The 14,654-nt window shown below is 42.3% G+C and overlaps 1 protein-coding gene across 1 annotated transcript in view; it reads left to right on the top strand.

Annotated features, from left to right (window-relative positions):
* Nucleotides 1-14,654, top strand: part of LOC134591396 (replication protein A 32 kDa subunit-A-like) — a 51,783-nt gene that overhangs the window by 30,434 nt on the left and 6,695 nt on the right. Inside the window, exons 7-8 of the mRNA XM_063444460.1 lie at nt 9,086-9,199; nt 9,857-9,951. Coding sequence (XP_063300530.1) covers nt 9,086-9,199; nt 9,857-9,951 — 209 coding nt within the window. The remainder of the gene's footprint in view (nt 1-9,085; nt 9,200-9,856; nt 9,952-14,654) is intronic.

Below are 14,654 nucleotides of genomic sequence, written 5' to 3'. Positions count from 1 at the left end.
AGGCGAATATTCCGTGTGGAAAGCAAAACCCTGTCCCCCACAACATAGGAAGGAGCCGCTCTGCGATGCTTGTCAGCCTGAGCCTTCTGGCGGGCAGCAGAGTCCACCAAAGAACGCTGAACCTGCTCCCAAGTATTACGCAAACCAGCCAAATGCTCATCCAGAACTGGCATGCCCTGTGAGGAGAATGCAGCCGGAAGAACAACGGGATGCTGGCCATAGACAACGTAAAAAGGGCTTTTGCCGGAAGAATCATGAGTGGCGTTATTCCGAGCAAATTCAGCCCAAGGAAGCAGGTCAGACCAATTGTCCTGATGGTGAGACACAAAACAACGGAGGTACTGCTCCAGAGACTGGTTGGCACGTTCAGCAGCTCCATTAGACTGGGGATGGTAAGCGGAAGAAAATGAGAGGGAAATACCCATCTCCGAACAAAAGGCTTTCCAGAACCTGGAAATAAATTGGCTACCCCTATCGGATACAATAGATAAGGGAATACCATGTAATCGAAACACTTCTTTAGCGAAGATAAGAGCCAGTTCCTTGGAAGTGGGCAACTTGCGAAGAGACACAAAGTGAGCCATTTTGGAAAACCGATCTACTATCATTAGGATGACTGTGTTACCATTCGAAGAGGGTAATTCAACAATAAAATCCATTGATAGATTAGACCAAGGTCTCTCGGGAACGGGTAACGGATGCAACAGCCCACAAGGAACTCTACGAGAGGTTTTCATACATGCACAAGTAGAACAAGCACTTATATAGTCAGTAACATCCTTACGTAAGGTATCCCACCAGAAATACCGAGAAACGGCTGACACTGTTTTGGAAATACCAGGATGTCCAGCAGTCTTAGTATCGTGATACAGTGACAGAATATCCCGTCTCTCGGGAACGTCAACGAACAATTTATCATTAGGCCTCTCGCCAGGTGCCATGCTCTGTTTCGCTTGTATGGCCTGCAAGAGGGACGAGGAAATAGACAATATAGTAGTTGCTATTATCCTGTCTGGGGGAATGACAGGAGTGACATCAATCTCCTGTTTGTCAATAGTCTCGAATTGTCTGGACAGAGCGTCCGCTTTAGTGTTCCGGTCGCCTGGCCTATAGGTTATTATATAATTAAAATGAGACAAGAACAGTGACCACCTAGCCTGCCTGGAAGACAATCTTTTAGCTTCGCTAAGGTAGGACAGGTTCTTATGATCCGTAAATATGAGGATGGGATCTTTAGTGCCTTCTAACAAATGTCTCCATTCTTTGAGTGCTAAAATGATAGCAAGGAGTTCGCGATTACCCACATCATAATTCCTTTCTGCTTTGGACATTTGTTTAGAAAAGAAGCCACAAGGATGCAATGGCTTGTCAGGAGACTCTCTTTGGGATAAGACAGCACCTACCCCTATATCGGAAGCATCAACCTCAAGTATATATGGCAATGAGGGGACAGGATGCTGTAAAATAGGGGCAGAGGCGAACGTAGTCTTAAGAAAGTCAAAAGCCTGAAGTGCCTCAGTAGACCAGACACGTGTATTGCCATCCTTTTTAGTCATACGAGTAATAGGCGCTACTATAGACGAAAAACCTTTGATAAAACGTCTATAATAATTAGAGAAACCCAGAAAACGCTGGATGGCTTTCAGACCTTGCGGCAGAGGCCATTCTATGACCGCAGCGAGCTTCTGGGGATCCATCCGAAAACCCTCAGCGGAAATCAAATACCCTAAAAACTGGACCTCGGATTGGTCGAATAGACATTTTTCTAATTTGCAATAAAGACCATTAGCAAGAAGGGTCTTCAGAACTGTCGTAACATGTCTGTGATGAGTGTGAATGTCTGTAGAATATATTAAAATGTCATCCAAGTACACAATAACAAATGAGTGAATAAAGTCCCTTAAGACATCATTAATAAATTCTTGGAACACTGCTGGGGCATTGCAAAGCCCAAATGGCATGACGGTATACTCATAATGACCTGACCGAGTGTTAAAGGCTGTCTTCCATTCGTGGTCCTTTTTTATACGTATCAAATTGTATGCTCCTCTAAGATCTAATTTGGTGAATACCGTAGCATGTTTGAGCCTGTCAAACAATTCTGTTATTAACGGTATAGGGTAAGCATTTTTGATGGTGATTTTATTAAGACCTCTATAATCAATGCAAGGTCTTAAATCACCTTCTTTCTTCGATACAAAGAAGAACCCCGCTCCAGCCGGAGAAGAGGATCTCCTAATAAATCCCTTTTCTAATGATTCTTTAATGTACTCCTCCATGACACGGTTTTCTTGAACCGATAGGGGACTACACCCTGCCCTTGGGAGGTATAGTACCAGGCAACAAATCAATAGCACAATCGTAGGGTCTGTGAGGCGGTAATTTGTCAGCCTCTCTTTTATCAAAGACAGTCTTTAAAGTTAAATACTGAGAGGGTATAGCCGTAGATAAAGGAGGAACAGTAGGAACGTTAATAGAATTCACAGGCGTGACTTCAATAGTACATGACTCATGGCAGGCTTCACTCCATGATTTTATCTGCCCTGTCTCCCAGTCAAAAATGGGATTGTGGGCACGTAACCATGGATACCCTAATACCAACTGTGAAGAGGGAGAGGTGATGACCTGGAACCGAATGGTTTCATAGTGTAGAACCCCTGTGTACATGTGTAGCGGTGCAGTCTCGTGAGTAACAACTGGAGATATCAATGGTCTACCATCTATGGCCTCAACGGCCAAGGGTATCTCCTTCTCCCTGATGGGAATATTGTTTTTCTTTACAAAACCAGAGTCTATAAAATTCTCAGCTGCCCCAGAGTCAACCAGGGCGTATATGTTTTCAACTATACAACTCTCTCCCATATGTAAAGAAACAGGGAGAAGCAGTCGGTTAGGAGGCAATGTAGGAGACTTAGAAATCACACCCAAGGCCAGTCCCCTATAAGGTCTTAGGTGCGAGAGTTTTCCGGGAGCAGAGGACACTCCTTTACCATATGTTCTCTCCTACCACAATATAGGCAGAGTCCCTCTCTTCTCCTATGTAATTTTTCATTATCAGAGAGTTTGGCAACCCCTAATTGCATTGGCTCCTCTTCAGATACTTTTACACTCTCCGGTGGATTAACTCTGGGGTGAATAGGCGTAACAAAACTTCTATTCCTGTTCTTGGTATAGAGCCTGTCCCGAATCCTATTATCTATATCGATGAGGTAGTCAATAAGGTCCTCTAAGGCAACAGGAAGTTCCTTAGCCGCTACCTCATCCAATATAGAATCTGATAAGCCTTCCATGAAGGCAGTAGTTAACCCATTATTGGTCCAATCGACCTGTGAGGCAAGGGTACGAAACTGTATAGCGTAATCAGCCACAGACCTAGAACCCTGTTTAACCCTCATTAATGCTCTAGCGGCATTCTTAGACCTTTTCATAGTGTCAAAAGTTCTGCGAAAAGCTGTTAGGAAACTGTGAAAGTTATGCACCATAGGTCCATTAGCCTCCCAAATAGGGTTTGCCCATTCAAGTGCTTTGTCGGTAAGTTGGTGCATAAAGAACCCAACTTTGGACCTCTCTGTGGGAAATGAACGTGGATACATTTCAAAATGAAACTCTATTTGGTTAATGAACCCTCTGCATGTCTTAGAATCCCCTCCATACCTAGGAGGAGGCGTTAAATGTGCTGTAGCATTAGGCATAGTCGATACTTCAGGAAGCAGGGGTGCAGGAGGGTTAGGTGCGGTTGCTGGAATGGTTCTAGCTAAGAGCGTCTGGAGAGCCTGAGCTATTTGATCCATACGGTGATCCTGCTCTACAAATCTAGCCTCATGGGTCGCCATCTGTTGAGCTAAATCTGCGGGGTCCATGGCCCTATCGTAATGTAACGAGTATATACCCCTACACGCAGGATCCAGCAAAACAGAAGACAGCACAGAGGAGAGATACGTCTACCGGACCTTAGAGTGGCCGGACTCGACGTAAAGGAGAAGTACAGAGTCAGGAGCGATCCGAGGTCAAGGGCACAAAGAGACAGCGTAAACGAGAACTAGCCGGGGTCTGGTACACAGGAATCAGCAAGCCGGCAAACAGTACAGACAAGGATAAAGCGAAAACGAAGTCAGAATACAAAGCCAAGGTCAAGTACGGAGAAACACAACTGAACACAACAAGCACTAAAGGGAACTGTAGCAGAAACCACGATAGGGCAAGGAACTAAGGGAAAAGGGTAAGTATAAGTAGCCTTCAAACTAACGTGATTGGCTCCTGTCACTTCCACTCCCCCAACAGGTAAGTGTATGGGGTGATTGGCGTGACAGGAGCCAATGGGAGCCTTTTTGCAATTTAGGCTCCCACTGTCTCTTTAAGAGCGCGCCCGAGATTCGCGGCGCGCTCTTAGCTGCAGGCGGGACACGTGACCGCTTCTCGCGGTCACTGCCCGCCTTCCTGTTTGAGCAGTCGGATGAGCCGCGCGCGGCTCGTGCAGCCGCAGGACCGCGCGCGGCTTGAAGAGAGGACCGCGGCCGGCCCCCGGATAAGGTAAGTACCGCTACATATCCTGAGGCTACAGTTTGTTTTTAGACAAAAGTGGAAACCACCCAGAATACGTATAGTGGATAAAGTACAAAAGGACAACCTGATATAGGTCAAATTTCCTTGAATGGAATCTGTGTGAAAATTGAAAACACTTTCATAGCGTAAAAAAGTAAATATAAGTAGTGTTTAAAGTGAGATTGGAAATGCACTCACAAACAAATGATTATTCAGGCCTTTCACCCTCTCAGGGGTAGTGTGATGAGCAAAGATGTCCTCCGACACGATATATGTGGATGTAAAAAATGCAATATAGTGAAGTATGTTTAGAAATATATAAATTCACATTTATTCATTGCACTTACAAATTAGCAGCATAAAAAAGGCATCTCTCCATAAACATATGGAACTCCTGGTGGTGATAGTCGAGTATCCACAATCCAGAGTCAGGGAGAAGATACAGCATTCAAATAAAAATAAATAAAAACAAATATAAGTACATAAGAAGTATGATAATATCCAACGCGTTTCGTCCTATTGGATGTCGGACTTCTTCAGGGATAATTGTGGATCCACTTCTGAGGGTTTTTATACCCTTCAACATCATCTTCTTGATCCGGTACACATGTAATCAAACATGCGTTTCACTGTGAACCGCAGAAATCCAGCGCGGAATACAAGGAGCTTCTCAAACAGTTCCGGGTAATAGTGCGCATGCGCGTAATGACCGCGCATGCGTCAACTGAAAAGACCGTTGCCTGTAGGGGACAAAAGGCATAGAAAGGCGAAAAAACGCCTGAGAACAAAACCGAGCACATTTTGCTACAAATTCTAATAGAGTGGCAAAATTGCCTATAATATTACAGCATACACTCTAGATATATCTCTAAATCTCAATATATATACACATTTTATTTGTATTACGAACATGAGCACAAAATTAATATAAAATATACTGCATAATATAAATTATATATGTATATACAATCATATGTAAATATAAGGTTATAGATAAGGATGGATGTAAAATCCAACTAATATGGACCCAATTAAAGGGACATGTAGCCCCATAATAAATTATTGGTGTGCAGGATTACTGAATGTAAATTTAATTATAGGGTTCTTATATGTGAAACAGAGAGTTGGGCTCAATTAAAGGGTCAATTAAAGGGTCATGTATACCCAGCATATGTTATTGATGTGCAAGGAATTATGGGTGTAGATTAAATTGATTATAGGGCTTCCTATAAGTGAATCAGGAAATTAAACTATAGTAAGGTATATACATAAAAAATAAGCATAAAAAATATATAAAAAAATATATATTCCATATATTTACATATAGGTTAATATATACATATAAACAAAGAAAAACCATGGCATCTTATTGAAGAGACTTCGACAACGAAGAGAACCCTTGAGGAAAAATGATTAGATGAGACCCTGTAAATCTATTTCTTGGTTAAGTCCCACATTCAAGGTTTTTAGATTGAAAATCCACCAAGCCTCCTTCCTAATTAGCTCCTGCAGTTTGTCTCCACCTCTCCATCCTAGTTGAACTGAGTCTATTCCATAAACTTGCAGAGTGTTACAAGAGAATGAGGGACAAGAATTATAAAAAACTATATTCATTGTTCTTCTACTTTTGTAATCTATTTGTTGCAATGTGGTTGTGGTGCCCAATATGTCGGACGCACATCCAGAAAGTTACACATCAGAATATTGGAACACCACAACAACATACGCAAAAATAAAATTGACCATAGTGTACCAAGACACTGTAATTCTTGTCCCTCATTCTCTTGGAACACTCTGCAAGTTTATGGAATAGACTCAGTTCAACTAGGATGGAGAGGTGGAGACAAACTGCAGGAGCTAATTAGGAAGGAGGCTTGGTGGATTTTCAATCTAAAAACCTTGAATGTGGGACTTAACCAAGAAATAGATTTACAGGGTCTCATCTAATCATTTTTCCTCAAGGGTTCTCTTCGTTGTCGAAGTCTCTTCAATAAGATGCCATGGTTTTTCTTTGTTTATATGTATATATTAACCTATATGTAAATATATGGAATATATATTTTTTTATATATTTTTTATGCTTATTTTTTATGTATATACCTTACTATAGTTTAATTTCCTGATTCACTTATAGGAAGCCCTATAATCAATTTAATCTACACCCATAATTCCTTGCACATCAATAACATATGCTGGGTATACATGACCCTTTAATTGACCCTTTAATTGAGCCCAACTCTCTGTTTCACATATAAGAACCCTATAATTAAATTTACATTCAGTAATCCTGCACACCAATAATTTATTATGGGGCTACATGTCCCTTTAATTGGGTCCATATTAGTTGGATTTTACATCCATCCTTATCTATAACCTTATATTTACATATGATTGTATATACATATATAATTTATATTATGCAGTATATTTTATATTAATTTTGTGCTCATGTTCGTAATACAAATAAAATGTGTATATATATTGAGATTTAGAGATATATCTAGAGTGTATGCTGTAATATTATAGGCAATTTGGCCACTCTATTAGAATTTGTAGCAAAATGTGCTCGGTTTTGTTCTCAGGCGTTTTTTCGCCTTTCTATGCCTTTTGTCCCCTACAGGCAACGGTCTTTTCAGTTGACGCATGCGCGGTCATTACGCGCATGCGCACTATTACCCGGAACTGTTTGAGAAGCTCCTTGTATTCCGCGCTGGATTTCTGCGGTTCACAGTGAAACGCATGTTTGATTACATGTGTACCGGATCAAGAAGATGATGTTGAAGGGTATAAAAACCCTCAGAAGTGGATCCACAATTATCCCTGAAGAAGTCCGACATCCAATAGGACGAAACGCGTTGGATATTATCATACTTCTTATGTACTTATATTTGTTTTTATTTATTTTTATTTGAATGCTGTATCTTCTCCCTGACTCTGGATAGTGGATACTCGACTATCACCACCAGGAGTTCCATATGTTTATGGAGAGATGCCTTTTTTATGCTGCTAATTTGTAAGTGCAATGAATAAATGTGAATTTATATATTTCTAAACATACTTCACTATATTGCATTTTTTACATCCACATATATAGTGTCGGAGGACATCTTTGCTCATCACACTACCCCTGAGAGGGTGAAAGGCCTGAATAATCATTTGTTTGTGAGTGCATTTCCAATCTCACTTTAAACACTACTTATATTTACTTTTTTACGCTATGAAAGTGTTTTCAATTTTCACACAGATTCCATTCAAGGAAATTTGACCTATATCAGGTTGTCCTTTTGTACTTTATCCACTATACGTATTCTGGGTGGTTTCCACTTTTGTCTATTTGCTATATATTTCCACAGGTGGTTGTGAAGTTCACCTGGAACTATCTCAGTATACGTGTATTCTCTTAGTGTATATACTTTATTTCTTTGTTTCATTACAGTTTGTTTTTATCTGCAGTAGTGAGCTTGTTGTTTAAGGTTTAATTTAGTTAAATCCGGGGCCATCGCTAGGGTTAGGAAACACCTGGGACTTGAGCCCCAAAATAATTTGGCAACCCCACCACAAAGCTTGGCCCTGAAAAAAAAATGCCAGGAAAAGCAAGCGCTCCAAATACTAAGGTTTATTCTGTTATGTATGTATCCCTTCATCCCTCTCGGGCAAGGGGAGGTGACATTATAAAGATCCTTAGTTGTCCAGTGTATATAGAGCCTCCTGTCTCTCCCTCTGGTTTTCAGTTTTGGAGCGTTGCCATTGTAACCCGCAGCAACATTCTGAACTGCCTGCTGCTCATGGAAGCCATACACTTGCTCTACACCCAGCATAAGATGTGTGCTCTCTGAGCAACAGGTCAGGAAATTATATTTTTGAGCCTCCAACTGGCCCATAATGGCCCCTTTTTTGCAAGGCTCGCAGGCACATTGAAAGGTAGCGCTGCTGGCCCTGCAGAGGGGGGAGTTGCATGGCCCTAACCTCCCCAGCCCTCCCTGTTCAACATCGCTGGTTGAAGCAATTTGTCTATAAACTAACAATGTTTTGTGAACTATGTCTTGTAGTGACACTGTAAAAAAAAATAAAAATAATAATAATTGTATAAAGATTGCTTTAATAGGTATTTTGCATGTTCATTCCTTGCAAATTCAGACACTATTCTTCGTGGAGGGGTCTTTCCTTAGTAATGTTTGCTATATTGGTTCTACTTTGTCATGCAATGTTAAAGGCTACGCAGTGGAAGCTGCAGATAGCCGTGTAGAAATAGTGTAAATCCATGGATTGTGTGGCAGTGGTCTATATTTATTTCGGGTTGGGGGGAGGGGGTGCTGGTTTGTATTCTTGTTTATAATTGAGACCGCACATATGGAAGAGTCTTCTGCTTCTGGAAAGCTTTCCTTGCAAAGCAGCTCCAGGTCCTCCTACTGCGAGTTTTGATCCTGTTCGAGGCTCCAGTGTCAAACTTCTCTGAGGCTTTTAATTCCTTCGATTCCATTTAATTCTGTAATAGTTTTTTCAGTTTTGTTTTTCCTAATATGATGTCCGTCTCTTGTGTTAGGCTTCAGGAGGTGGATCTGCCATGGTCCTCAGCACACCTGGACGCGTGGGAATGGGGGAGACTGCAGGAGCAAATGACATGCCAATTAATGGGCTGACGCCACATCAGAGCCAGGTACATATATATATATGAAATGGTGGTTTTATGTAATGCACACATACTATATAAGATGGAAAATTAGACTTTAAGTTCATGAAGTACTTAAAATGCCTAACCTGCCATTACCCTACTTGCCCTAAACCTTAGGGTTATTCCATAAACTCTGCTCTGCTGCAAATTAAAATCAAAATGCAAACTTCAGGCAGGAATAGCCAAAAGCTTTCTCCAACCCAGTTAGTCACGGTGTGCTTATATTAGCCTCTGATTTAACAATAGGCTTTTAATTGCAACAAGCTATGTTGTAATTGAAAATCACTGCTTATCACAGGAGAGAGCAAATACTTGTGTGAAATGTGACTGAGCTGCATCTTTTGTCTTGTAAAGAATCTCATCGTCATATTTTCAAAAGGTTTGTAAACTTTTATTAAAAAAACAAAACTCTGTCACTTAGGTTTATTTTTGTTTATATGGAGGAAGTTTGTCATGATGAGGATAGGATTACTGTGCAGACTTAATGACCCTATATGTTTTTGTTTGCTGCTTTTTTTTTTTGCTTGGAAAAGTGCTAATGATCTAAACATGCAATTTCCTTTATCATTCATGAGCAGTCTGTTTTTTTTTTTCTTCTTCTTAAATGATAAATGTGTGCAATGTTTTTCCCCTCCATTCTAGATTTTGAATCTGATTAAAAGCTACAGAGGGAGTGAAGGAATGGCATTAGATGATCTGAAGGCAAGGCTTCAAGGAATTAATGTGAACACAATCAAGTATGTATCTGTTCTGGTGTCAAGCAACTAGTTACTTGCTAGTAAAATCTAGCTGCCAGCCAGCCTCAACAAAGTGGGATAGCCTTGGAGTCTTGTGTGTATGTATAGAGAAATTGCATTTTTTTTTTTTTAAATTCTTTATTTATAGCGTGCAAAGAAATAACATAGTGTTCAGTAAGCCACAACAGCCTCTGCACACAGATTGACAACAAGACATATAAAACAGAGTTATGGCAATTGTATATATCGCACATTTTTAAAGTTTTTATGGTATGCTTAGATTGCAGGCTGACTAGTAGATGGAGCTATTGTTACAGGAGAGTGGCTGACCTTTGCATAAACTTGGGCATGTAACTAAACATTTTATAGTAGTATGGTAAGTATAGTTGAGGAGATGCGTAGAGCTGTTAGCTAATATAGACATGCTGAGTTGTTATGTTGAACAATATTGTAATGGTGCCACTGGGTACCGGTAGTAATTTTCTTAGGTGGAGATAGCTCCGTTTTGCCCAAAGGGCATAATAAACAAACAAAAAGAAAAAAAAAAAAACACAAAGCAAAATAAAGACAACATAAGCAAAAACAGGTACTGCGTCACGACAGCCCTCGTCTGCCACGTTTTAGTAGCCTTAGCACAGTAGAGAGCAGTAATGTGATTTTTGAATTAAGGTAGTAAACACTTTGCTAGTTGACATAATACTACACTTAGCGTCTGTGTCAGGTAGGAGTGTACTGATAGAGTGGTACAGTGCTCAAGCAGTATATAAATGATGTATGTCTCATATTTACATGTTGTTACGTAATGTAGGGCGTGATAATGGTGCCGAGACCGTGGGCCTAGGAGTGTGACCCAGCCCTTTGGGTCTTATGTATGGAAGCAGTGGTCCTGTCTTATACTTAGGCGATGTTGTGGTCTATCGGGTGTGTTGATTAGCTATTTACACTCAGTTACCCCAGAGTGTTGGGCGGGGGAAGAGCGGAGGGGAATCTCCGGTGACTGTGTCCTCTTAGCGGGACATGTCGTAAGGAGTGTGCGGTCGCTTAGGGTCACCTGTGTTAACTATGACCCGGGAACTCTAACAGTGCTGCATACTAATGAAACATTAAAACTATAACATATAAACATCAGAGGTTGACCGGTATCTGGTACTGGTGTGGGGATCAGTCCAGTTCCTTGTGACTGCTGGTGCTTTATCAGTCAGCCTGTGTCCTCTGCAGAGCGTGGGGTAAAAGGGACAATCCTGCGTATGTCCCATCTGTGACTTGGACGTGCTGTATTGTCAGAAGACATGGTAAGGCCCAGTCCTTGAAGGAATGTCGCTGAGTCCTCTGCGGTGGAAAGCTGATGTATGTTCCCATCTTTATGGACTATTAGTGCTCGAGAAGGTCCCCATTTGTAGCCGATGTCTGCAGAGCGTAGGATCTTTGTCACTTGTTGGAAAGACCGTCTCCATTCCAGAGTAGAGCGGCATAAGTCCTGTAAGAACTGGAGTTGCATTTCTTCGAACTTAAGAGGAGTTCTGGATTTTGCAGCGTCCTGCAGGGCCAGCTTGTCATGGAGTAGCGGGAAACGTATCAGGACGTCTCGGGGAACCCCCTCCGGGGCCCTATTTGACTTGGCTAGTCTGTAGCAGCCGTCTACCTGAATGCCCTTCGTAGAGCGCTGTGGCAGTAGGGTAGTCCATAGCCGGCGTAAGAAATGGGGCAGTTCCTGTTCGGTAACTGATTCGGCTATGCCCCTGATTTTAAGATTATTACGTCTCCTTGCATCGTCCTGGGTGTCCAGTCTGACCTGCATACTTTTGTGTGATGCTTGGAGCTGTAGCAAGTGCTCGGTGGTGCTTACTTGCTTTTGGGTTAGGGAGGTGATGGCATCCTCGTTAGCCTGCAGTCTTGCTGTCACTACTGTGATGTCCTCACGTATAATATTCAAGTCTGCATTGAAGAAGGCTCTTATGTTTGTTAATAGGGCTTTGATATCCCCTTTTGTGGCTGGGGCTGTCAGGTCTTCCTCTCTTTGAGGGCTGTTCACGCTCCTTGAACAAGGTATTTCGTCAGGTGCATCTAGGAGTTCTTCCTCAGAGGATGAATAGAATACGTCTAGTTGCGGCGCCATTTTGGGCCTAGGCCGCGGCTGTAGGAGGTCAGCGATATTGCGGGAGCCGCTCCCGGTAAGGGTTTTTAGCTTTTTCGCCTTCTTCCCCATTGTGACCTGAATGGTTGGACCCGGTCCCGGGCTGGTTTAGGGTAGGTAGGTGCCCCAGTACTTGCCGTTAGTTATGCGCGCCGCGGGAGCTTAGCCGACATGCGTCCACTCTCCTCAGCGTTGAAGCCACGCCCCCGAGAAATTGCATTTTAAAAATTTTAGCATTACTAACTCCTTAAGGACTACGGACGTACTAGGTACAACAGACAAACGGTCCTTAGGGACCGCGGATGTTCCTAGTAAGTTTGCTGCAATTATATTACTTACCCGAACGCTGCCGTTCCTCCGCTCGCAATCGGTGTTGCTCCCGGTCTGGGGGGGACAGTCCTGACAGTTCCCCCTCTGCAAATTAGGCCCCCTGCGGGCCATGTCATTGCTCTGAAAGACTGGTCACATGGCCGCAATAGGAGTCCATGTATCTGCCTGCAGGGGGACTGCCTAAACTGACAGGCAGTCTCCCTGCATCTGTAAAATAAATGTTATTAAATCAAAATATAAATGTATGTATGTATATATTGTGTGTGTGTGTGTGTGTGTGTGTGTGTATATACTAAGTGTATTTTTATATAATCTATACATATATTAATATATAAATACAATTAGAATTAAATTACACATGTATATATAACTGTATATTGTGTGTATATATTCTAAAATATAAATAAGTCAATTAAAAAATGATATATAATTTTTATTCTAACTATTGATAATATATATTTATATCAAAATACACTTAGAATTAAATTTTATATATGTATATATCACAAGCCAATTCCGTAGCGCTGTACAATGGGTGGATTAATGAGCCTCGCCGCCGCATTCATTATAGATTGCAGCAGTGCAATCTGGGAACACGTAAGACCACTGAGAAGGGGATTGCAGTAGTCGAGGCGAGAAATAACGGCATGGACCCAGGACCTTAGCTGCGTCTCGTGTTAAATATGTTTTTGAGGTGAAAGTGGCAGAATTTGGTGATCCACTGGACGTTAGGGGTGAAGGAGAGGTCGCAGTCAAAGAACACCTAGGCTGCGAGGTAGAAGTGATGGTAGCACCGTTGACTTGGAGGGAGACCGACATGGGAGTAACAACACTTGAGGGAGGAAAGACCAGAAGTTCTGTTTTGGACAGGTTGAATTTAAGGAAGTGAGCAGCCATCCAGTTGGAAATCGTGGAGAGGCAGTCGGAGCTACGAGTCAAGATGGGCAGAGAGGTCAGGAGAGAACAGGTAGATTTGTGTGTCATCGGCATATAAATGATAATGAAAGCCAGAGGAGCTGATGAGTTTACCAGGAAAGGCAGTATAGATGGTGAACAGTAGGGGACCAAGGACAGACCCTTGGGGAATGCCAACAGAGAGGGGTTGGGGAGAAGAGGCAGAGCCAGAGAAAGCAACACTGAAAAAGCGCTGGGAGAGGTCGGAGGAGCACCAGGAGAGAGCAGTATCTCATAGACCGAGATTATGGAGAATGATAAGAAGCTGTTGATGATCAACAGTGTCAAAGGCAGCAGAAAGATCAAGGAGAATTAGGATAGAGTAATGGCTGCGAGATTTAGCAGTGATTAAATTGGTCACAGCTATTTCAACAGTGACGAGCGCGGAATCCAGACTGAAGCGGGTCAAGCAGAGTTTAATTCGAGGAAGTCTATTAATCTTGCTACACAACTCTCTCATGGATCTTGGAGGCAAATGGCAGTAGCGATATAGGGCAATAGTTGGATGGGGGGTAGGGCTTTTCCAGAATAGGCATTATGATTGCATGCCTAAAGGGTGAAGGGAAAGGGAGAGATTGGAAATTTTTGTGAGAGTGAGATACGAGGGAACAGGTGGTGGGGCGGGAGGACCGGAGTAGAGCAGAAACCTCTTCCGTTGTAGTAGGTGCGAATGAGCAAAGAACAGGTGAGTGAGTGTGGTTGGGTTATGTATTGGAAGGGGAGGGAGAGAGGTTAGAGATATCTTCCCTGGTTATAGAAATCTCCTCGGTGAAGTGAGTTGCAAAGTTTGATGCGGACAGGGTGGTCGGAGGAGGGTGAGCAACAGGGCGAAGTAAGCATTAAAAATGTGAAAGAGGTATTTTGGTTGGCGGGACAGTGTGCTTATGAAGGTGTTGAAGTAATTTACTTTTGCAGACAAAAGGAGCGCAGCATAAACTTATAGTGGAGGAAGTCGGGTGCAGAGTCAGACTTTCTCAAACAGCTTTCAGCAGTTCTGGAACATTTTTTGAGATATCTGATCAGCTTGGTGTGCCATGGTTGTAAATGGGAAGGCTTGCTGCGTTTAAATGTAGGGGGTGCAATGATGTCTAGATAAGAGGCAAGTGAGATTTGAGATGGGTAAAAGGAATTTGGAGTTTGGAGAAATGGTGGAGATCAAGACAGTGGAGGTTTCTGTGAGATTGGAGAGTTGAGGGTGGTGAAATGTGGGTATGGGGGTATTCTGATGTCAAAGGTCAGCAGATGGTGGTCAGATAAAGGAAATGGAACAGTGGAGAGATTAGAG

The sequence above is a fragment of the Pelobates fuscus genome, chromosome 1, assembly GCF_036172605.1.
Source record: "Pelobates fuscus isolate aPelFus1 chromosome 1, aPelFus1.pri, whole genome shotgun sequence".
In the NCBI taxonomy this organism is placed as follows: Eukaryota; Metazoa; Chordata; class Amphibia; order Anura; family Pelobatidae; genus Pelobates; species Pelobates fuscus.
The sequence above is the reverse complement of the archived record's forward strand: the minus strand, read 5'-3'. Positions and strand labels throughout refer to the sequence as shown.